Source organism: Amia ocellicauda, chromosome 6 (assembly GCF_036373705.1).
Source record: "Amia ocellicauda isolate fAmiCal2 chromosome 6, fAmiCal2.hap1, whole genome shotgun sequence".
NCBI lineage: Eukaryota > Metazoa > Chordata > Actinopteri > Amiiformes > Amiidae > Amia > Amia ocellicauda.
In genome coordinates, this window is record NC_089855.1 from 11,874,269 (window position 1) to 11,897,635 (window position 23,367).

Genomic DNA, 23,367 nt, shown 5'->3' on the forward strand with positions numbered 1-23,367 from the left:
CAAAATGGTTTCCACAAAGAAGAAAGGGTGGAGAAGTCAATTTTATGAAACTATGCAATCATTTTCTAAATAAATTGAAGGTAGACTGAACATTGAACAAATCCCTGAATGGAGTAAGTTTTTACTGGACTCTTGCTTTCTCTGCTGATATCTCCCTCTCACCCTCGCTCTCTCCCTTTTAAAAAAAAAATAACCTAGAGCTACATGCATTTCTCCAAAGTAGTTATTTGGCATCTGTGCTTTGCAGCTGTTTTGCATCTATTTATTCCAAACGTGCATATGTGAAATCCTGTAACACTGCAGTTGTCAGTCCCTAGCAGTGCATTGTAATCAGGCAGATGTACTGGTACGCATCTCCTGTTTACATGCTTCATAAAATAGCAAGGGCTTGTGAAATTTGAATATCTTTGCAATTTCAGTGTACCTAGTTTTATAGGAGTGGCTTGATTGACATATTGCGATTTTCCTGTCATGTTGGTAATTCAAATGTACCTGTCATGATGGACTGTCACCTTCAAACAATTGATGCACATTGATACTTATTTACCTGTAATACTTTCTACATTCCCTAATATGAATACTACATAAAAACCATTAAACTTCTAACAAAAGTGGCTTTTATTTAGAGTTCAGCATTGTTGCATCTTTCTTGTGCTTCTTTGGAACTGTGAGAGCAAACCGACCAAGATCACAAAATCAGAATGAGGTGTGTTCTTTCTTTATGCATAATTAGTATTATCTGATGAAAACAGAAGGTACTCTGATAAGCAGGTTTTAGGTATTTTCTGCCATCCCCCCTGATCAAGTCAAGAAAAAGTGAAAAGGAACAGTGGCACACATTCTGCTTTACCCAAAACAGACAGCTTGATTTATCCCGACTGGTACCTACACCTCAGTGGCATTAATATGATTAAGCCCCTTTTCCATATTTCATATGCTACCTCATTGCCTGGAGCGGATTACTTAGCACTCTGTCTCCGGTGGTGTCAGAACAATTGGGGAGCAGTCCACTGACTGGCCCTGGAACTGAAAACTTCCTGTCACAGCAGTATTCACTAGTGACATGGAAGCCCACAACACACAGGTCCAAGTAAGCACTTTTGAAGGGCATTGTCTTGCTCTTTCTCCCTCGCTTTCTCTCCCTCCTTTGCGAACATGGCTCTCTAGAATACATTACTAAACCTTCTGGTGTCTGCCCACTGAAAAGCTGTACAGCATATTTCCCTGGCACTATTTTATTTATTTATTATTAGGATTGCTTGACCATATGGACGTGGCTGATACTGGGACTACAAAGTATTTCAAGATGTAGTAAAGTGCAAGTGCAGTGAGGATCTGAAGTATCACTCTTACAACATCCTTCTCTTTACTCTATTTTTGCTTACATTTAAAATTATTCTTCATGTCAACAGCTACGTCTGAAAGTGAACCTTGCATGCCAGTCAAACCACAGCTAAAAACATACTCAGTCTTTTATATGAATTCATGTTTAGAGAAGAAGTTGGTGGCATTGAACATCTCAAATGAAATGCAGAATGCCTAAGCAGTCAAAGGAGTCAAAAATCCACTTTTTAAAAATGATACATTTATGTATTTATCCTGTAACTTAATGCCAGTATCCGGAAAGGCCCCATCAACAATCTGCCCATTATCTACTATAGCAGATCCAAGCCCCTTAGTATGCATTTGTGTCAGAGAAGAAGTATGGGTATATAAATAATATTCTCTGTAGATCGGTGTAAGCCAGGAAGCCGTCTCTCTATAGGACTCTATAGGATTTATTTTGATTTGTTTTTGTCTTTTGCCTTTTCAGAAGGACTCCATGAAAGATGACAGAAGAGGTTATTGTTATAGCCAAGTGGGACTACACGGCGCAACAGGACCAAGAACTTGACATCAAGAAAAATGAACGTCTGTGGCTCCTGGATGACTCCAAAACGTGGTGGAGGGTAAGAAATGCATCCAATAAGACGGGCTACGTTCCGTCTAACTATGTGGAACGCAAGAACAGCCTGAAGAAAGGATCCCTTGTAAAAAACCTTAAAGACACACTAGGTAAGCGTTTTCACTTCCCCAGTACTCTGCACTGTCATATCTGGATCATTCAGTCACAATAAATCAGTATAATACGTGTGTGCATCTGGAACATAGCATGCTGAGTCAAATGCTTTTGAAGTTTAGATGTATTTATTTGTTTATTTCGATAGCGTTAATACACATTTTAAACCATCATCCATTCTGGTTTATGAAAAATGACAGTACAATACCCGCTGTTTGCCTGGTCTAGAATAAGGTGTTTTTTTTTTTTAATTGTCTGATAAGGATATGTTTGGAAACGACAAGAAGCCAATTGCCCGTCTTTTAGTATTTGTCTTTCTCTGTGACTTTTATTTTTGCCAAACACACACACACACACACACACAGACATACACAAGATTTTTCTGTTTCTGCTGCATCTGTCAAGCGTGGCGTGGTAGGGAAGCTGCCCTGGGGGCTAGTCTGAAGAGGATATTACACTGATAGCAGTGTGTTAAAACTAGTCATTCAAGTGAAAGAGGAGTATTAGAAAGATGTCTGATATGACAAATGCCGCAATGTCTGTAATGCACTTTTTCCCCCTTGTCACACATCATCAGACTGCTGATGTTGAACCAGCACTTCCCAAAGTTTGCATTAAACCACAAGTGCGCAATCCCATTCTCTTCGCGGATGCAAAAGTTATAATATTACCCCATTGCCAGTGTACAAATAAAATCTGATGGTGCATACTAAAAATGCCTGTTAGTTTAATACATTACAAAAAATTGAAGGTGAGCACTACTTTTATCAATAGTATCCTTGTGAATGGGCATGATTAGTTGTTCCATCCAGATATAGGGTACCTGTATTATTTCTCTTTTGAAAATGGAGATGCATTTGAGAACTTTTTTCCTATATAGCACATGATTTCAAAGATGATTAACAGAACAACTGGATGAGAAATATGGATAGAAATATATAAGTTCCCCATCTCTGTTCCACACCTTTCCCTGTTTTATATGTTTCTTTGTAGTAAAAATAGTTGATGACACCACACTATAGATAACCTGGTTGTAAATGCTTCTCTGAACAGTACATACAACCACAACTTAACAGAGAAACTTGAAATATATTGTGGCAGTGTTCTTCAAGAAAAACAACCTAAAGCAGTTTCAGTTTTTTCTTCTGTGTGGCTAGAATCAAAAGCTAAATAGCAAATGTAAGCTTTGTTCTTCAAAAACACTGCTGCAGGTTATGCACTTTGATTTTTGTCATTGAGTGACATTTCCATCTGTAAAATAAACAAGAATGAACGATTTTATGTGTGTAACAACTCTATTTTGTATTAATGATTTATATTCCTTGTCATCAAGTTATCAATATCAATTAGTTTTGAGCTACAAAACAATAAAGCTACACTTTGAAGGAACAACCCTTCAAGCTAGTTGTTCAGTGGAAATGCTGAAAAACACTGACACAAGTACTACCAAAAAAGTCTTGCCTATTAACCAGAGATCTTTTACCATTCAAACCGCAGTATAAATGTGTGCTTTTGTTTGCACAAAATGTGGACCCCACAGAGATTGATTGATATTAAGTGTAGTTTGTCACAGTTCTGACTTTAATTAATGGAAAGGCCTGAAGTCTGTGTAAAGTTATTAATTATTAATTAAAATTTGCTTGAGCTTTTGTGTTTAATTATCCTTTTGGGTCATTAATCATGAGAAATGCATGCGCAAAAGACCACATCGATCTGAACTGCAGTGGTTGATAAAGCATTTCCATACCTGCGATGGGAATAATGACCTGTAATCTTGATTTTTGTCAACTGTACTTCAGCAGGGCAAGTGGCAAGAGAATTGTGCTGTATTAGAATTAATAGGCTGCTCTGCCATTTCTGCCTGGTAGTTTGACCTTGTAATGAAATATCAGTGTTCCACTCAACAAGTTTCCCATTTAGAGCTTTGTTGACCTGAAAAGAGCATTAAGGTCACTATAATAGAAATGTTTGTGCCGTCTATTATTCACTTTAACTCAGATGGCTGAGAGAATTATATACTGTACAGATTCATTGACAGATCCAGCACATATTTTACAAAAAGAACCGGCATGCATCTGACATAATTGAAAATATTAATATCAGTGAATAATGTCGAATTAACCATTTGGTCTGTTCAGGCTGAGGTTTCAGGTTTTTGTAATTGAAAAAGGTGTTCCCTTATTATAAACCTACAGGTAGTGGACAAAAAAATGTTAAACACCTAGGTAAATGAGGGTCACCAAGTATACTGAACGCAAAGGCTTCCACACAGGGGTGTTTCATGTGTTAATTAAGCAAATAACAATCCAGCATGCTTAGGGGTCATGTATTAAAATTCTGTACAAAATTCCTCTTGCCTCAAATTGTCTGAAATGGCTAAAAGAGGAGCTCTCAGTGACTTTAAAAGAGGGGTGTTTGTTGGGGTACATTTGGCAGGAGCTTCAATGACCAAGATAGCTCAACTGATGTTTCATGAGCAACGGTGTCTAAGGTGTTAGCATGGAACTCCTTGGGAATGACATAATCGGCAAAGGGCAACAGTGGGCGGAGATAAATACTCCAGGATCGTGATATCTGTGCATTCACTTTAAGTGAGAGTCCAGTGGCACAAAGAGCACAGGTTATGAACTACCAAGCAGTGAAGAGGTGTGTTATGGTCAGATTAATCATCATGACCCTGAATTATAGCTAAGAGAAACTTACTAGGCACAATTGTTTAGCATTTTCATGGGTACCTCAATAAGAGATGTCAATTGCCAGCTGTCCTATTGATTGCCTCTTATACCGGTCCTATTACACATTTCAAACTATTAGTGTAAACACACTGAGAGGTATAGGGGTACAAGACACAGCATCTTATTTGGTAGTGTATATTTAGAAAAAGATCTGCTGACAGTAATTGCTTTGAAAGACAAGACAAAGCTGAATTATGCAGTGACCTAGGAAAACAGAAACCTGCGGTGAGTGCAAAGTTTTAAAAGACTGAAACAAGGCAAGCAATTAAATGCCACACAAAAGTGCATTGAGTACATATTTGTATTCCAGCCTAATCTTCACAGAGATTAATTGCCTGCATTATTGCTTAATCCTGAATGGAGATTTCCAGAGCATGATTTCCCTTTAAAACAAAGTAGGCTTTACAAGTCCGACAAAGGGAAAATCCCATCATTGTTAAATCATGTGAATATTCATAAAATGCTTAACATCTTGCTGAGCTCATCCCATATAAATGAATGGGATCTGAATAAATGTTTACAATCAAAATAAAGAAAGAAATAATAAGACATTCCAAATGGTACAAACTCACTTATATTATTCTTGTGTACAAACAAGAACACTACCAATCTGAAGAAAATAATTCCTGGTGTCATCCCTTTAAAAATGAAAACACAGTAGCTGGCAGCACTGTGAACAAGCACAATAAGAATCTGAAAGTCAAATACACACCAACAATACATCTATAATGAAATGAGCGATAATTGTGGAGGCAACTAAACCCTGCTTTATGACGATCAAACCAAAAACATTAATAAACTGCATGGAACTTACATGGAAGTGATATAGGCTACAAATCATTTTGGGGATCCTTTAAAAAACAAATGATTATCATTGCCTTAGCTAGTGGTGTAACAACTCATAAGCCAAACCCTGAAACGTACTATTTGACTGCACGGATATTGGCTATCTTCACAAAAGAGGCGCACAGAGGAGCTGAAGGAGTTTGCAAGATCAGTTGCTCTTTCAATTTGTTAAATATACCTCTACAGAGATAATTCATCTAATGTGTTTGGATATAAAGCCTTACAGCTGTCATTCAAACAGCGTTGACTTTAGTTGAGGTCATTGTAAAACAAAAAATGCAAATAATAAGCTATATATTTCTGTTCATTTTGTACTTTGTGAGGATGATCCAACCCTGATCATACAAAGCTTAGGGGTTCGTTTCTGTTTTTGGCTATTTACCTCATTGTGCAAACCTTTACAAACACTTGTGTAGGGAAGAGGAATGCTGGCACATTCTGCATCATTTTCAGTTTCATAATCTGTGTTTGTGTCATAATAGATCAACACGATCATCAGAGCAGCAGGAACGACCGCACCTAAGTATAATCAATAAGCTTTGTTTGTACACTAACTGTGGTATTTAACGTTTCATTCATATTGTACTTTTTATCGTACACTGTTTGTATTTCAGGTTGTACTAGTTATTCCATCATGCATTTGTCTGTGTTTTATTATTGTTTTTGTGTACTCACGTCCGTTTAAGAAATGTATATAGTATAATTTATTAAATTAAGTAGAATACAATGGTCCACCAGGGTGTAATTCAACTGGATAACATGTCTCAAAGTCTATTGCTATAGCAACTAGCTTTATGTACTTAAGTCTTGGCGAAGCTCAAGTGAACTTGATTTTGCAGGTCTCTTATATCAGCACAAGATGCCGACCTGATATCTAGACAGGTAAATGATTACTTTCTAAGAAAAATATCACTAGGACAGTTTTCATTGAATCCCTAACACATTCCTCATAGTGACTTTAACCTAGAGATTAGATTTAAATCCATAAAAAACAGTGTATACAATATTTCCCCTGGCAGGAATAATAAATAACTTGCTTAATAACTCTGCCTTTTAAACTTGACTGTCAGACTCTTATCTGCAGTACTCTTAAGTATTCATAGAAGCTGTAAAAGGTAGAAAATGTAGATTGAAATTTCTGTTGTACATCAGAAACACATTTATGAATGGTTACTTTCAAATATTTGCAATTTATTAATGTTTTTATCAATCACGTATTTGTATTCACTCCATAGTTTGCGGTGTCCAATTCAGTCGACACATTAACCACAGCATCCAGAAAACACATTGAAAGGCTGAAGTGAATATTTTGATCTTGCCCTTTTCTCAGCCAGCATCCCTCTGTCATTGACATTTCATGTTAGAATAAAGAAAGCCAGTTCCAAGCTTTTCCACCTAGCTTCATTGGACACCTGGTCAGTAGGAGACGAATCACTCCTGGCATGTCTGCCCTCCCCTGGGCTTCCCTGCCAAGCCTGCCAAATCGGACATGATTTTATCCTTTCCAGTTTCCCTGCTATTTCAGCTGTGCTGCTACCTACAGTTGCAGAAGGCTGTCGTTAGACCTTCCATTAAATTAACCTTATTGATGTTTGAAGGTTTGCTCTTTTTGCATTTTGTGTTCTTCCATTAAGATCAGCTAATTCCCAGATGAATAGTTATGAAACTGTATAGCCTGACCAAAAAGTAAACCACTATTTTAGCTGGAACTTTGTCAACTAATGATAGATTTCAGATTATTATTTTTATTGAAGTGTGTTCAGCTGGGACCTCTAGAGAACCGATGAGAGAGCTAGGACCTTTTTACCATGTTTTATTGAACCATTAATGTAGCAAATTATGTCTTGTTTTATTTTTAATGGTATATATGATTTAGATGGTAGGGATTTTATTTATTTTTAGTTATTGATTTATTTTGTGCTATCAAACAATTTACCACAAGACTGAAAATAAATCTTCATACCAATATAAACACCTTTTAATTTCCGGATTGAAATTCTGTTACCAATTCAATATGGCTGCTGTATATAATCCTGAATCCTTACTGGCCTTGAGCACAACATGTAACAGTAACGCGTTGTTCCCTATTGAACAAAGTATTGATCTGGACCCAAGCTAGCAGTCAAATAGCGATCTGGAGAAAACAAAATAAAAACGCTTCACATGGCATTGTACCAGAAGTGTGTGTGTGTGTGTGTGTGTGTGTGTGTGTGTGTGTGTAATATATATATTGGACCAATGTACTTTAATTTCAGTCACAAACTAAAAATGATCCAGTAGATCAAGTAGATATTCTGCATTATTCAATGGTAAACATCGTTTTAGGGAATTGCTTTAAAACAGACATATATTTATAAGTTCCTGTCATACATTGTTGCTTTTTCAGATATTTTTATATTATTCCTGCCTCAAACTCCAAATCAAATAAGACCAAAAAGAGCATGAATGACCGGTTTCCTCCATGTGGTGTCATGATGGAGTCAGTGAATCGTTTGTTGTTGCATTGCCGATCTGTCTGTCTGCTATCCTGTGATGCCCCAAGAGCCATGTCTTTTGGCCATGTCTGCGATGTTCAATAAAACACTGGGCAGCTTTTCAAACTCTCCGTCTAACACCAAATTACAATCTACTATTTCTGCTCTTCCTTCCTACTAATTAAGAATCTTAAATGTGAACACAAAGACAGCATAACACTGCAGTCCAGCATCCTAATTGATTACCAATGAAGTAAGGGAACCAGTGATTGAATATTCTTCTGTAAAGAAAACAAAAAATCAATTAAAATACAAAATTACATAGTTGTTCTTGTAAAATCCATAGTATCAAATGCACACAGAAATGTACTGGTAGATACAAAAATCCAAACCAGTTAATTTCAGATAATTCAAGAAATAGTTAGTGTTTTTATCAGCTTTATTTGTACATGGGCTTCATGCTGAATCCTTTGCCGGCCCATGGCGTAATAGTGCATCTGTCTGCCTTTTACCCTGTTTCGCATCCTTCTTTACATTTCTTGAGATAAGCTGAAATGTAAGAATACACTGGGAGGGAAAATGTGATTAAAAAAGAATATCAGCTTTATTTTCCAGGAGAAACCCAGTACACTAATTGCATAAGCAGGTGGATGTTTATAGATAATATCCTCCCCCCATTCTTAGGCTATAATAAAATGGGTCTAAGCCAAACGATTCAGAAGAAGTTAAAATAAAATCATACAGCTGTACACTAAAAAAACATGCTTTTCATAAGCACATAATTGTAATGAACTTGGCAACACAATTAATTGAACTGCCCTAAATAAATCCTGTTGGCCACCTGGGAAGCATTTATTTCACATTGTGTGCATTTCTCTATAAATAAATATAATTTAAGCAGAGGTTTTCTTCTAATGAGTTTTTTCATTGATTGGCTACATTCATAAATCAGGTATGTTAATAGACAATTTAAGATGTTCCATTTCCTTCCACAGTTAAAAAACAAAACAAAGTCTCTCAGGAGCCTACTAATAGATATTAATGCAGTGGCTTGATGTTGCTTGTACACATGTGTGCCATGGGATTATTTTCCTGCAGTAACAGTATTTTGATTTGGTGCCAGTTTTTTTTAATTTCCTCAGCTTTTTAAACCAATTTAAGCTGTAAAGTATTTCAACATTAACTTCTGTAGTAGTTCAAGCAGAGATATATTGGGGGATAATTTTCCAATTTCGTTCATTGCTTTTATTTTGGTGCTCTTTAGTTTCAGCCTCCTGTTGTCAAGGGAACAGTTACTGGGGCAGTCGGGTTAATGTACGTTTAATAAAATTCTCGAAGTCGTGGTAGCTTTGATGCACCCTTTTTACTGTGTTCTAAATTATACGAGGTCTTTTCACTTTTATAGTTTATCATTTGCAGTGTGTAAATCAGAGCTGGATACCTGATTTATACATCATGTAGACGATTGATTTGTGTAACAGTTTATCATGTTTACATATTAATTAATTTTTACATACATGCATTCACATATACAGATGCAATGATTGAATACAATTTGAAGTGCTTTACTGTCATCTTATTCCTAATTTTCAAATACACTTGATTCAGCGTGTCCTTTCATTATGTCGTTACATTTTGCATCATCCTCTGTTTCAGTCTCCCTTCTTCCCAGAATGCTGTTGGACAACAGCCATCAGACTTTTCATCTGCTCCACCAAATGCAGCTTAAGTGGTTAACACATGATGCAAACACTGAGCTGTTGTTTTTGTACAGAATAAAATCATTTACAGGCACAGTAAGTAAAGTAAGGACTTTAATGCTTAATACACAATTCATAATTAATTCCTGTCCAACGGTTCCTATTCATTTCACATTTCTTCTTTCTCCCCATTCCCAAATTGTTTTTTTAATTCAAGACATACGAAAAAAATAAATAAACCTGCAAACCGTTTTTAAATTTCCTGCTTTGTTCACACTGATTTTACTAGTTTCTATAAGTGACTTATAAAAACAGAACTGTTCCTGAATAATTCACCTTGTACTCCTTCCTGTCACATAAGCATAAAACGAATGAATTAAAATTAGATGTGAGACCCGCTTCAGTTCAACTACAAACAAGTATTATACAAATACACCACAAAAAATCCAAAGAATTACATAATAAGAAACCTCTGGTTTTAGATACTCATTATGTGAGCAGAACTTTGGTTTTGATCTGAAACAGACTAAAACTATCTTTCTCATCTCTCCTTAAATAAAATAAGTGTGTATTTTCATATGTGTACATTTTCAGCCAGTTTCTCTTCCTTGTTGCCATCTACTGGGATATAAATAAGTTGCCTTCTTCGCGCCTGAATTGACTGACTGTTGAAGACTGTAGGTGGTAGCATACTTGGCAGGGACTCATGCTGAAAACATCCCCTGTATGAGGCCAACAGTCACTTAGAAGTCGACTGTATGTTTGCCAGCACCGTTCTTTCAAATGACAGCCCTTGAAATGTAAATCCATTAAAAAAATTAAATAAAGAACAAACCGAGTATGTCCCCTTTCTTTTGTACACTGGTTACTGTGGAAATTTGAAAAACTACAGATTATATGTTTAAATTGGCATACCAAAGCCTCCTTTTACTTCAGAAATGGCTCCAGTGTCATTACCCAGAGCTCCTCTCAAACCTTGCAGCTTGTCAGCAGGGGACAAACTGCTGCAAGTCAAAATGTCTTTCTATCAAAGCAGATGCTGCCCTCAGCTGACTGCATGGTAGTTATTCTTTGACCACACGTTCGTTATACTGTAGGCAGCTCCAAGATAAATGCACAGCCTGAAGAGGGGAAAAAAACAATGTGGCAGCCCATGTTTCCTGCAGAATAAATGTCACTTTACTACATCAAAGGACACATTTTCTTAGTTTATGCTCAGCTACAAAAATCACCTTGTTTATTTCTTTTGAAAGGGTAAGGACCTGTAAGTGTGGTAGATGAAAGTGTAAACAGTAGGGGATTTTATCTCAGATCTATGACCTGCATGTAAGTTGGGCATTTTCAGTTTGCTCTCAGTATTTTTATTTCTCTCCTTTTGGCCATTTGTCTTTCTTCTGCCGTAAAAGCTTGGAAACTTGCTCCCACTGGCCCCTATTTTTCATTTCTTAGCTTCAGTACCTTATTTACACTGTAATTGTCCTGAGGAATAAACATGACAACTGGAAGAGCTGCACTCTGGACTACTGAACAAATATGTTCTTACACTTCACTTGAAATTTGATATTAAATACATATGGAATTATTCTTCTGTGAAGAGATTCAAATATTGATTTGTATGCAGTATGCCAATTCAACACGCCTTCATAACCGACCTTCACCGGATGTCCTTAATGGAATTATTTACCATACATTGATGATTTTGATATCGAGAACAAGCATTTAGACTTCCTAGTGGCTTAATAATCAACTTCAGGCATTTATTTTGTTACCTTAGTTCATGTGATCCTGAGTTTTGGAGCCATTTTTATAATAAAAAAGTATATGGTTAAACAAATTCTGGGTTTTACCCAAGGTACATTTTTTTTAATTGTTGTTATATCAATTTAATTATTAATTATTTAATTATGCCTGTTATGCTTAGGAGAAGTTAAATCTAAGTTCTGAAAATTACATCTTTGCGAAAGTTAGAAAGTTTTATATTATTAAATTATATTCCTTGAGCATTAGAACTGCAGTCTCTTATAACCTTTCAAGGCCTCCTTAGTATGCATCTGTGTAAATTCACCATTTTAATTGGATACTTTTATTTTATTCACTGTAATGTTTAGATTAAATTGTATAGTGATATTACCTTTGTAGTCTTGTGTTAAACATTGTATGTTAGTGATTATTAATAAATGGATGAAGGCAACTGCTAAATAGCAATATAATAGCAATACACATAGAAAATTTAAAAAAATAATACATTTATCCAGGGTGTATATTAATATATTATCTAAACAACCTTGATAAACTTGGTTTCACCTCAAAAGGAGTTAAAAATACATCTATGTTTGAATGTAATCTGTCTCATGTTCTCTCGATCATGAAATTGATGTTTCATTGAATTTCTGTCTTGGCTGCTTAGCTGTTGTCTCAGGGGCTTAAGGAGTCACTAGTGAGTACGAATAATAATTTTACAGAGGGTGGAAATGCACAGAGGTATTTAAATTAAGCCTTTTAAGATAAGTTGGGCCCGATTTAATTTCCTATTGATTAGTTAATTTGCTGTGTTGGCTGGGCCCTGCTCTTTTAGAAGAAGTGATAAAATCTGTTACCTTCATGAGACAAACTTATTTTCATAGATGTGGTCAAAAAACTAATTTAGTTTCACTTGTAGAGTAAAAACAAGAAAGCAAATCTCTTCAATCTTGCTTCTTACTGAGCACCAAACAAAGTGTTTTGTTTTTTGTGGCTCATGTTTTACATCACCACTAAAGATAACGGTGCCGTGCAGCCACAGCAAAGTTTTACTAATATGACCCAACAAAGCCTATTAACTCAGACAGTCCCAGAATCCCCTGCATGGGCTCAGTATTTTGACTCGAATGGTTCGGTTTTCAGACTTTCTAAATCTCTACAAATTGACAACAGGCTATATTTGTACCAATGCAGGTTTGTAAAAAGAACAATAAATAAAAATAAAATAAATTAATATTTTTTCCTCACTCTCACTTTGCAGCATTTCCAGTTTCTAGAAACACATTTTAAATTGAGGACCCTACATTCCCTAGATCTGTCTAATCTTACTTACAATGTATCTTATATACAATGTGCCAATGTGTTGAAGTCTGTCAATCATAGTCCCCTGTGTTATTTGTGAATCTAAATGGCATTCACTTAATAAAAATAAGTAAGCGTTATGGATTCTTTTTCTAGTCATTGCCACTGAAATGATGGTTTTACAAAAAAAAAGAAAAAGCTAATGAGAACTATAAATGAAGACAATTTTAGGGTTTGTAGTCTAAAGTAAAAACTATCATAAAAAACTAAGGGTCATGTTATTTGAATTTCACATTCAGTGCAAAATGTGAACAAGAGGGTGCCACTTTCAATTTCAATATTCCATGAACTATATAAGGTTCTCTCAACTGTAACATAAGCTAACTACATTTTGCACAGTATCATAGTGTTGCTGTATTGAGGAAACCACCTTAAAACAATCTGAAGACTTACATTATTGCAAAAACTTGGTTAAAATACTAAACAAACAAACAAAAAAACCAATTGTCCGATATCCTGAAACCCAGACATGGCAGACTACAATTCAACCATTAACTATTTAAATTATACTGCATTGCACATGTTTACTGTAATGCATTCTTAATAAAGCATTTACAAAATAAAAGAATAAGATACAGAAAGGGGATAAAACACATAATGTGTTTTAAGTTTGCAGTATGAACATCCCATTATCATTAAGTGATGGAATGCAACTTCTATCTCATCATAAAATCCTAATACACTACAATTGTTATGCTGAGTTTGTGATTCATATACACATCATTAAAAATAATACATCATGTTTTAAATTATAGGTTTCTTCTTTATTGGCTTTTCAATCCTCTTAACAAGTAAAGTGTTGTGGTCAGCTGTAGACATTGATTAATGTTTCTTCTGCATTATTTTTTATATGCTGCTTGAGATTTCCCTTGCTAAACATTATATCCTCTGCAAAGATGCTTTCTTATTCTTGTAGGATTTTTCTAAGTGAAACAAGTGCAAAGGATAATTGCCTCTTTGTTCGATAATTTGAGGACATGCTGCTATGGTTCATTGAGTTCTCTATTTTCCATCAGACAAGCTGCTTAAACAAAGCCTGGTATGCACTCTAATTAACAGGGACATAGATAACCAAGTCTTAACACCCTGGAGAAAAATGTACATTGCTGTTATAGGGACAGATTTGGCACTAGAGTGATTATATTTTGTACCAAAAGGATACTCTGCAAATGCAGTGTCATTTTAGTTTTTCCTGGGTATAGCATTTCTTGAAGTGTAAAGTTGTAGTCAAAGGGAGTTATTTCCTGATTCTTCAAGTGTAATAAATATTGTTCATTAAGGTATTTATTTACCAAGTATATAGTTTGAGATTGTTGAATAGTGATTCAGCCTAGAGAAGCTGTAAAGATAAAACTCCCATCAATTTAGTGTTTTTGTGTTGGTGTATTTTTGGGGTGCGGCGAAGAGCCCAAAATGAATGTTTTGTGTGTGTTCGTGGTGTTTTACTTAACTTTTCCTACATCTTTAACCAAAACCTAATATTAGATAAAGGTACCCTGAGTGAACAAAAAAAGCAAAATATTGATACGTATTTCATCAGGCCTGATTGTTAACCAGAGTACACAAACAGGTGACCCTTATTATTGGGTTGAGTCAACTAGGGGGAACAATATCTTTCTCACACCTGAAGATTGTGTGTTTGATTACCTTGCACTCTAATAAAATGAAACAAGCAATCTTTGGTGTATTTTTTTGTCTCAGACCCCCTCTATATACTACTACAACCCACAAAAAGATCGGATTAAATTCAATGTGAAAAGGGTGCAGAAAATGCAGACAATCAGATACTTTTTTACTATATATGTGGACATCTTATGGCCATACTCTGGAAAATCATGATGCTGCCTAATAGTTTCTGCCTCTGTGTAGTACTAATACAGTGAATGAATTTCACAACACCCCAAAAAAGTTATTGCACCTGAACTCACCCTGAAAGTGAACTGCAAAAATGTAGGCAAAGCTCTGTACATGTCAAGCCTGTGACGGTTCTTGTCACCGAAGCAGCTTTCTTACCTCATTGTTCGTGATAAGGAGAAAAGATGTGCCAAACCTGACAGCTGTGAAGGTTGCTCAACAAAGGAGTTGTTATCTTACAGTTGAATGTGTTTTTGGGTACCCAGAGAATGCGCTGAGATGATTGCTTTTAAGATATTGCAAGAATCTGCCTTGTTGCTCGTGGCTGATGAATACATATGAAAGACATTTATCTTCATTATCTCTGTGGAATATAAATCTACTGTCAGACTGTTCTCTGCATAAGGTGAGTGCTTCTACAATATGCTATTAAATTGCCATGCCTGCAAACAACTTCACTTTGGTCTTGTATGGGTATCATAAAATGCAAAAAAATCCCATTCTAGCTGTCATTCTGACTTTCTGCAAGCCATATTTTATTAGAATCTAAAGGAAACTATATATAGCACCATCTTTTTCTGTATGTGGGCTTGAACTTTGAAGATGTTGACAGACCAAACAAAAAACTTTTTTCTCCCTAGAAAAAATAAATAAATCTCCTGCCTCATTCTCAGGGTCGCAGCATTCAATACTGTTCTATATTTTTTCACAACCTTCTTAAATAAAGAACTTTAAATGTCTGAAAAAAAAAATTGACCTATAATCCCCTCTTATCGAATAATAATGAGGTAAATTCTTGGGTGTTTTTCTGTGTCAAAAGAAAGGCACTTGACTGCGCCAGGGTGTTTGTTTTTAAGAACAAACTTACAGCTTCAATTCAATAAGTGAATCAGGGATAACATAATTGTTTTCTGTGTTTTGCTTACTACAGACACCTGCAGTTTAATTTGTTTTGGTTAAGGGGAGATGTAGGCAGTTTAGATCCCAAAATCAGCATCCTTCTAGTCAAAGAAAGAAAATGAGGTCAGCACCTTCATCCCCTGCCTACGATGTAGCCAATTCACTCATTCCTTCAGGACCTCATTGTTGTAGCTTGCATGGTTAGACTATGGCTGAAAAATACCATTTGAATTATTTCTTAGAGTTGCATTCATTATTGTTTATTGGTACGATCATGTCCCCATGAAGGTCTTACAGTATGCAAAATATGTCTAAATAATGGTTTGCCCATGTATTCCGTGTCAGACTGCTGAAGGCACTTAGTCATCCTTAAAGGACAGGTAAGGTAAGGAGTAGGTCTTATTATGTGCTGTTTTCACTGCAGGCAATACTTGATCTCTTCTTGTTCATTTTTGGTGACCTTTAAGCATTCCTCTTCCTCGCCTGCTGCGAAATAGAAGATGTTTCCAGTGTTGGAAAGAACGTTGAACAGATACACTGATGGGAAGTGACAGTTGCCTCTCTTCTTGCAGGCAGCAGTTATAAATGATCAAGTAGCCAAATCTGTGCATTCAAAGTCAGTGGGGCAAATAAAGTCTGTTATGTGAGTTCTGTGAGATGCTCAGTTATTGTTTGGTTTGAGTGTATTTGCCATGCTAGCAAAATGGTCGTACAACAATGGCTGCTGAAAAGTCTACTTAAAGATGATATTGGATATTTTACAAAGTAGATGAATGAAATACTATGCTTTAACTCTTTAACACCATTGTAATTTTCTGTTTATACATGAAGCATTTGATCACATTTTGCACTTTCTCATAAAGTCCTGTATAAAACCTGATGAACATGTTTCAGGTCTACTTCATTACCGAAGCATCTGTAGACAAACAACTAAAGCAACCCCAGATATAAACAATATATGTATTTTTTTTTATTATTTCCGTTACTGTTATAGGAATTAAGTTGATGTTGTTCCAGAGTTCTTGGAAAGACCCTGGTTTTAATGCTCTTGGGTTGTCCTTCTGTGTCCTTGGACAGGCCTGGGCAAGACGAAGAGGAAGACAAGCACCCGCGATGCCTCGCCCACCCCCAGCACAGACGCTGAGTATCCGTCCAACGGCAGCAGCGCCGACCGAATTTACGACCTCAGCATCCCCGCCTACGTCAAGTTTGCCTACGTGGCAGAGCGCGAAGACGAGCTGACGCTGGTGAAGGGCACCCGCGTGACAGTGATGGAGAAGTGCAGCGACGGGTGGTGGAGGGGCGGCTACTCGGGGCAGGTGGGCTGGTTCCCCTCAAACTACGTTGTGGAGGAGGGGGAGGAGGCCTCCGCTGACTCGCCTAGTTTCCACTCCTCCCGACAAGGAGCCTCTGTCAGCAACGGCCAGAGCACCAAGGTCCTCCACATTGTCCAGACACTGTACCCCTTCAGCTCAGTCACCGAGGAGGAGCTGAACTTTGAGAAGGGAGAGACCATGGAGGTGGTGGAGAAGCCTGAGAACGACCCGGAGTGGTGGAAATGTAAAAACTCCAGGGGACAGGTGGGCCTGGTGCCCAAAAACTATGTGGTCATCTTCAGCGATGGCTTGGCCTCCAGCAGTTCCCACTCCCCTCAGATAAGCTACACCGGACCCTCCCCCACGGGCAAGTTCGCGGGGAAGGATTGGTACTACGGCAACATCACGCGGCACCAGGCCGAGTGTGCCCTCAACGAACGAGGCGTGGAGGGAGACTTTCTGGTCAGAGACAGCGAATCATCGGTAAGTGCTGCTCCTGAGCCCACAGGGCAGTGATGCTCAGACTGAGGCTCCCGAGTTCCAGGAGTCTTTTTAACATGTCTGTGGCAGCTCATTATTAATAACCCTGAATGTGAAATTCAATTAGCAGCCCTGTAAAGCAATGTAAAGTTTGAAATGTAAATTTCCCCACATGTACTTCCAACAGGCCTGCTAATATACATAATAAAAAATCCTATTATACTATATAAATATTAATATACATTACTGTAATTAATGAAACCATGCACTACTGTAGCTCTTTTGGGTAATGGTGATCTCTAATTTGTCTCCTGAACCACCAAGGTCTGAGTACCATTGCCTTAGGTGGAAAGGCGAATGGAGAGCATACTGCAGTGAAGTCAGGGGTAAAGTGTCAATTCTCTGCTTGTAGAGAATAATATATAATTCTCCTTAAGCATGGCACAAAAATCAACATGTCACAAGTCACACGATTAAGCAACTTTTCTGAATGCAGTACAAACTTAATAAATAGGCCTCTTAGATTGTTTCACATACATGCAGTTTGAGTTACATGACCATGTCATAATTAAAATGCCATGATTCCTTCCTATATATCATTTTCTGTTGTTCATGCTCAAGCCAGTCCCAGAATAGTTATGCAGGTCACATGAATGAAATGGTTTTAATTCACATCTGTTGAAGGTTATGCTTGAGGCCACTTAACTGGGATCACAAGATTGACCATATTGTGAGCATGCAAAACATTTACACGGCAAACCGAGAAAGAGAACTGCATGGCAACCAGCAGTTGCCAGACCTGAATTTATGATAAATGTTATAGCACTCCACTCTGCCCCCCAACGCACACACGCACGCACACACGCATGCATGCACGCATACACTCTCACACACACACACACACTCACACGTGCTGAATTTTCCTGGTTCATAATTCATTAGTGCATTATATTTAACTGGCCCTTTCAGTATTGTGTGCATGGCAATAGAGCAGGTCCAAGCCCCATGTAAACTTGCTAATAGATTTCAGCAGGAAGTGTAACTAACATGAATTAAACATGTTTTTAAATGGTGGATGAGAACTAATATGCCCTACAGTAGAATTGATGTTTGCTCAGTGTCTGTTGCTCTAGAATCCAGAATCCAACCAAGCAGCCAAGAAATAAAAACAAATCTGACCAAATCTAATTTCTCTCCCAATGACATAAAAATAACCTCAGTCTAGATTCTTTCTACATGCTATTATATTCTTCCGTTCAGACACACATGCACCTAAACCAGGAGGGCAAATCGGTAGAAAACATACCAATTATCCTTCAGGGGACCTTGCTCTGATATTGTTGTTCTTAAAGGTTCAAATAATCAAAAGGCAAAACTGACAACGCATCCAGCACTCAACAAAACACATAATCGATTCACACAACACTAGATTGAGATGTCTCATAAATTGAGATGCCAGTAGAAAATGACCCTGATTTGACCTACTGTGCGCACAGGAGCCGGGTACAGCAGGCCAATTTAATGCTAGCCAGCCAGCAGAGGTTATTTCACTGGTCCTGTTTGGAGAGATAAGCTTTCAAATGAGATTTAAAAACTAGGACAGTGTTGGAAATTGCTAGTTGAAAACCCTTTCCCCTTTAGCAGGCAGTGGAATAGAACAAAATGTTTCCAGCAAAACGTGGACCACTTACTTGTGACAAGATGTCGCCCTCTGCAGGCTAGAGAGGGAATTGCTGCTATAAATGCAACTCTGCAAAAAATAAATGTTAGTGCTGTCATTTCCAACAAAATGATTAGTTGGATTAACTAAGATTATCTTTGTTATCTTTCTGATGTTAGACACACAGACAAATAGATTGAAAATGTACCATATAGATAAATAAAAACTTAAAAAGCTCCCCCCCACCCGCTACACTCAAATTCAATGAGACACACTAACAATTAAACCTTTCAAAGCCCTCCTATCCCCCGCCTGCCACATACTGCTGACTGTATACAAGCAAAGCAAAGAATAAAGGAAATTATATCATAGGGGGAGTTTACGTTCATTGTTTTTAACTCCCGAAAAACGGCTCTAGAGGACAGGGTCAATCCCAAATGCTCGAGTAAATGATGTAAAAATGAGGAAAACGCAGGAAAAACATGCCCATTTCCACACGTAAACCCACATTTCACTTGTAAGTGCTATTGAGAAAATCGTATTTATCCTTAAATGACCAAATTGATAACTGGTCAATTTATTGGGGGTTTTAAGGTAAATGTAGGTGCTGATGGTTTCATGGTTAGCAATGGTGTATGTCAGGTTAATGGCAGAAAGCAGTTTTTATTTTTTATTGTTTCCTGTTATCATATGCTCTCTATATTGTTGTGTTCTGTTGTACAGTATTGAGCAGTGAACATCGTGTTGTAATCCTAACTTTCTAAAATACTTCTATTCACGGCTTGCTAACTCCATCAGTGATGTGACCCTCGGGTAAGATCAGTCAAACAAACTATTAAACGATACAATGCACAGACCACAGTGTCTCGTGTTCTTGTGCGTGTAAACCATTTTTCCCTGCAAGAACAGCACTGTATGTAGAGGTAATTTACATATTAATTCACTTCTTTGCCCTTAATTTGCATGACGCAGGGTAAACAGCAGCTCTTCTCGAGTGCAATAAACTAAAACCATGTAAACCCCGAGAGTGAGAGGGTAATTTCGAGCTTATTGTCTCAAGGAAGGTCAAAACACAAGTAAACTCTGCCATAGATGCATCACTACTTCACACAACACTCTGTACACACCACATCAGCTCAAACCTGTCAAAATCCTGCATTTCTCTTGAGAATTGAAACTCTATTCTGATTTTTTGATAGCACTATCATTCTGAAAATATGCACATAGAATAGGATAAAAAAATAAATAAATCTGTTTTTTCAAATTGCAAAAGTAAACTTGACCAGCTGAATAGTAGTTTGCTTCGTCCTTCTATATTGAAAACCCAAAATAAATCAACCCAGACCCTCAATCGGAGTCAGTCTCACACAGGACAGAAAGCAATGACACACTTTTTCTCGCAGGGAACAAAACAGAGAGTTGTCTGTAACCCCAGGCTTAATGATGGACACAAAAGGGTTAATGGCAATAATGGACTAGATAGATTTATACAATTGAAGTCTGTCGAACCGTGATTCAGCCTGAACAAAACTGTAAAGACTGGGTGGTGATCTATGAAATTTGCAAATTTTAAATACCAGTTATGAACTATGAATTCAGCATCTCACTGTCAGGCTATTCTTTTTGCTCCAGTACTTGGTACTAGTAGTCGAATAATAGCATCTTCCAGCTTCAGCTGTGTTGTTCTGTCAAAATTATTTGTCTAAGGTTTTTGCACTAGATGGCGCACATACATTTCACTTTGTATCACGTCTTCATTCTGTGTTGACAAGGTGTTTATAACACGTCTAACAAACAATTGTTTGCACCACTAGAGGGCATAATTTGCAGGGACCTGTGATTTTAAGGTTTTAACTTTCAGGTTCATATCTTACATCTCTTTGTAATTTGTGTTTTCACCTCCGCAGCCTAGCGATTTCTCTGTGTCGCTGAAAGCGTCAGGAAAGAACAAGCATTTCAAGGTGCAGCTGGCAGAAGGAGTTTACTGCATTGGCCAGCGGCGCTTTAGCACCATGGACGAGCTGGTTGAACACTACAAAAAAGCTCCCATCTTCACCAGCGAGCACGGAGAAAAACTATACCTGATCAAACCTCTGCAGTGACCCCGGCTCTGGAGTGGCCTACGGCAGACCTATCACAACTAGAAGCCTTAGTTTTGGACTTTCACTTTTACAGAGCAGAGCCATTTCTAAACACTTTAATTCAGTTTTTTTTTATTATTATTATTATTATTATTATTATTATTATTATTATTTAAACCAATAAACAACCAGTCAGAAAAAAAATGTACAAACATGAAAAAAATAAATGAACTGTGGGGCTCGTATGGATTTATTTAGCTCTGTTGGTGGCTGTTTTTGTCCTTTTTTTATTGTTTGTATGCCTGTTGTCTTTTAGTTCTTTTGAACTCATTTAACCTTTCCTAAGGTTGGAAGAAAAAATGAAGTCTTCACTAAGTGACCATTTTAAGCACTCGCTTTATGCCTTGGCTGAAAGCTCCCTCACTGTAGATGTTTTACTTGGTTTGGAAGTACTACGAAAACAGGGAGGAGTCCTTTCCAATTACAATAAGACAGTGTTAATCAATTTCAATTTGCTCTCACGCAAGCAGATCTCCTTAGAATCCATCGTGTGGCACTGACTGCACTGCAACGAATCAAAAAGAAAATCTATAGGCGTAGCAGTTGTTGCTGTGAATTCTGTAGCTTTTGCTTCACAGGCAGTTGCAAATATCTCCTAGGGTCTCGAAGCACTCTGATACCAGTGACCAGTACACATGTATTACAGTCCAAAGTTATGATAGAACTGCTTTCATACACAGAAAGATTGTAGGGAGAATTTACTTATTGATCAGTTGAGAAGAAAAGTGATTTGTAAGAGAGAGAGGGATCTCTCGTAGACATTTAGGAAAGAAAACAACTCAAGCCGAGTTGGGAGTTGAATGTTTGTTGATGTACAAACCAAATGTGCCACCACATACTGCTCGTCTCTTTTGCCCTACTGCTCGTTTCAATTAAAGACAATATTATGTATTTAATTCTCAGAGTAACATGTACCTGTAGCTGATTGTGAACACTAATTCATACGATTCATAAAAACGTATCATTTTTGTTATTATTTACCTTGGAAATGTCTGTTTGTTTACCAATGAAAGTCTATTGATCATAAGATTTTTCAGCTGTTTAACAAAAAAAAGAAAAAAGGTATAATATGTCTGAATGTTATTGAGCATCGTTATTTAATTATTTCCACTGTATGTATATTTAAAAAAGGTGCATATATAAATCGTTTAGATCAAGAACAATGTACTGTACTTATGACAGTGTGTTGAAAATTGAAATACTTTTGTTCGATTAAAAGTTTTGCAAAATACCACCTTTAGTCTATTCTTCTTGAAGTGTGTCCAGCCATTGCAACCATTTTGCCATTTTAACAATTTAACTCCTATAACGATGTCAAATACTTTTTTGTTCTCTTCTTGGTATTCCCAGCATTCAGCTTCCCAAGCTTCTTTTTGTAGTTTGTAGTTTCGGGATCATCTTTGCAAATATATATGCAAATCTTTCCAGATGTAATAAGGTAATAATGTACTTTTACTGTTAATAAATTAGGACAAATATGGGAATAGAAATATGTTTGCTTGAGGCTGAGATTTATAAATGTATGTGTGTAATTAGAAAAGAGAACAATTTGCCCTTTAAGCATGTTATCTCCCTTTCTCTCAGTAGATGGCGCTCATACTGCAAGCAAATTGAAAACAAGCCATCTGCATGCAAACACAAACACACACACATATATAGTAAATACCAGCATATCAATACCATTTTTTTTGTCTGTAGAATTCAAATAAGCAAAAGCAATTGTACTTAGACGCATGTAATATGATGACTATTCTGGTGGCATTTGGCAACCACCTATATATACATACACAGCAAAATGGCAAAGCCTCAGTTGTGAACTAAAGTATTATTAAAGAGCCATAGGCCAAAATCCTTTTCCGAAATCAGTTGAGGTCTGTGGCATTTGAGATAACCCAGCCGTGTGTGGGAATCTGGGCCTCTGAGGATGTCAGCTGGTAAAGGCATGTGAAAAACTGTGTCAGCAGACAGATAGGTGAAAGGCTCAAAATCCCATTCATTGCCTGAAAACTGGTCATATGTTTTAAAGCCATAAACACTTCGAAGAATGTGGTTTCTCTGAGGCTTAAAACTCTGTTTCTCACCATGGCTACCTAAAACATT

At 37.1% G+C, this 23,367-nt stretch overlaps 1 protein-coding gene across 3 annotated transcripts in view; it reads left to right on the plus strand.

Annotated features, from left to right (window-relative positions):
• The window catches only part of LOC136750957 (cytoplasmic protein NCK2), a 74,639-nt gene extending 52,138 nt beyond the window's left edge, over positions 1–22,501 (plus strand). For all 3 annotated transcript variants that reach the window (XM_066706147.1, XM_066706149.1, XM_066706148.1), the window contains exons 2-4: positions 1,814–2,055; positions 16,748–17,469; positions 21,034–22,501. In XM_066706147.1, coding sequence (XP_066562244.1) covers positions 1,830–2,055; positions 16,748–17,469; positions 21,034–21,228 — 1,143 coding nt within the window. In that variant the 5' untranslated portion in view covers positions 1,814–1,829 and the 3' untranslated portion in view covers positions 21,229–22,501. The remainder of the gene's footprint in view (positions 1–1,813; positions 2,056–16,747; positions 17,470–21,033) is intronic.
• Positions 22,502–23,367: the final 866 nt, after the last annotated feature.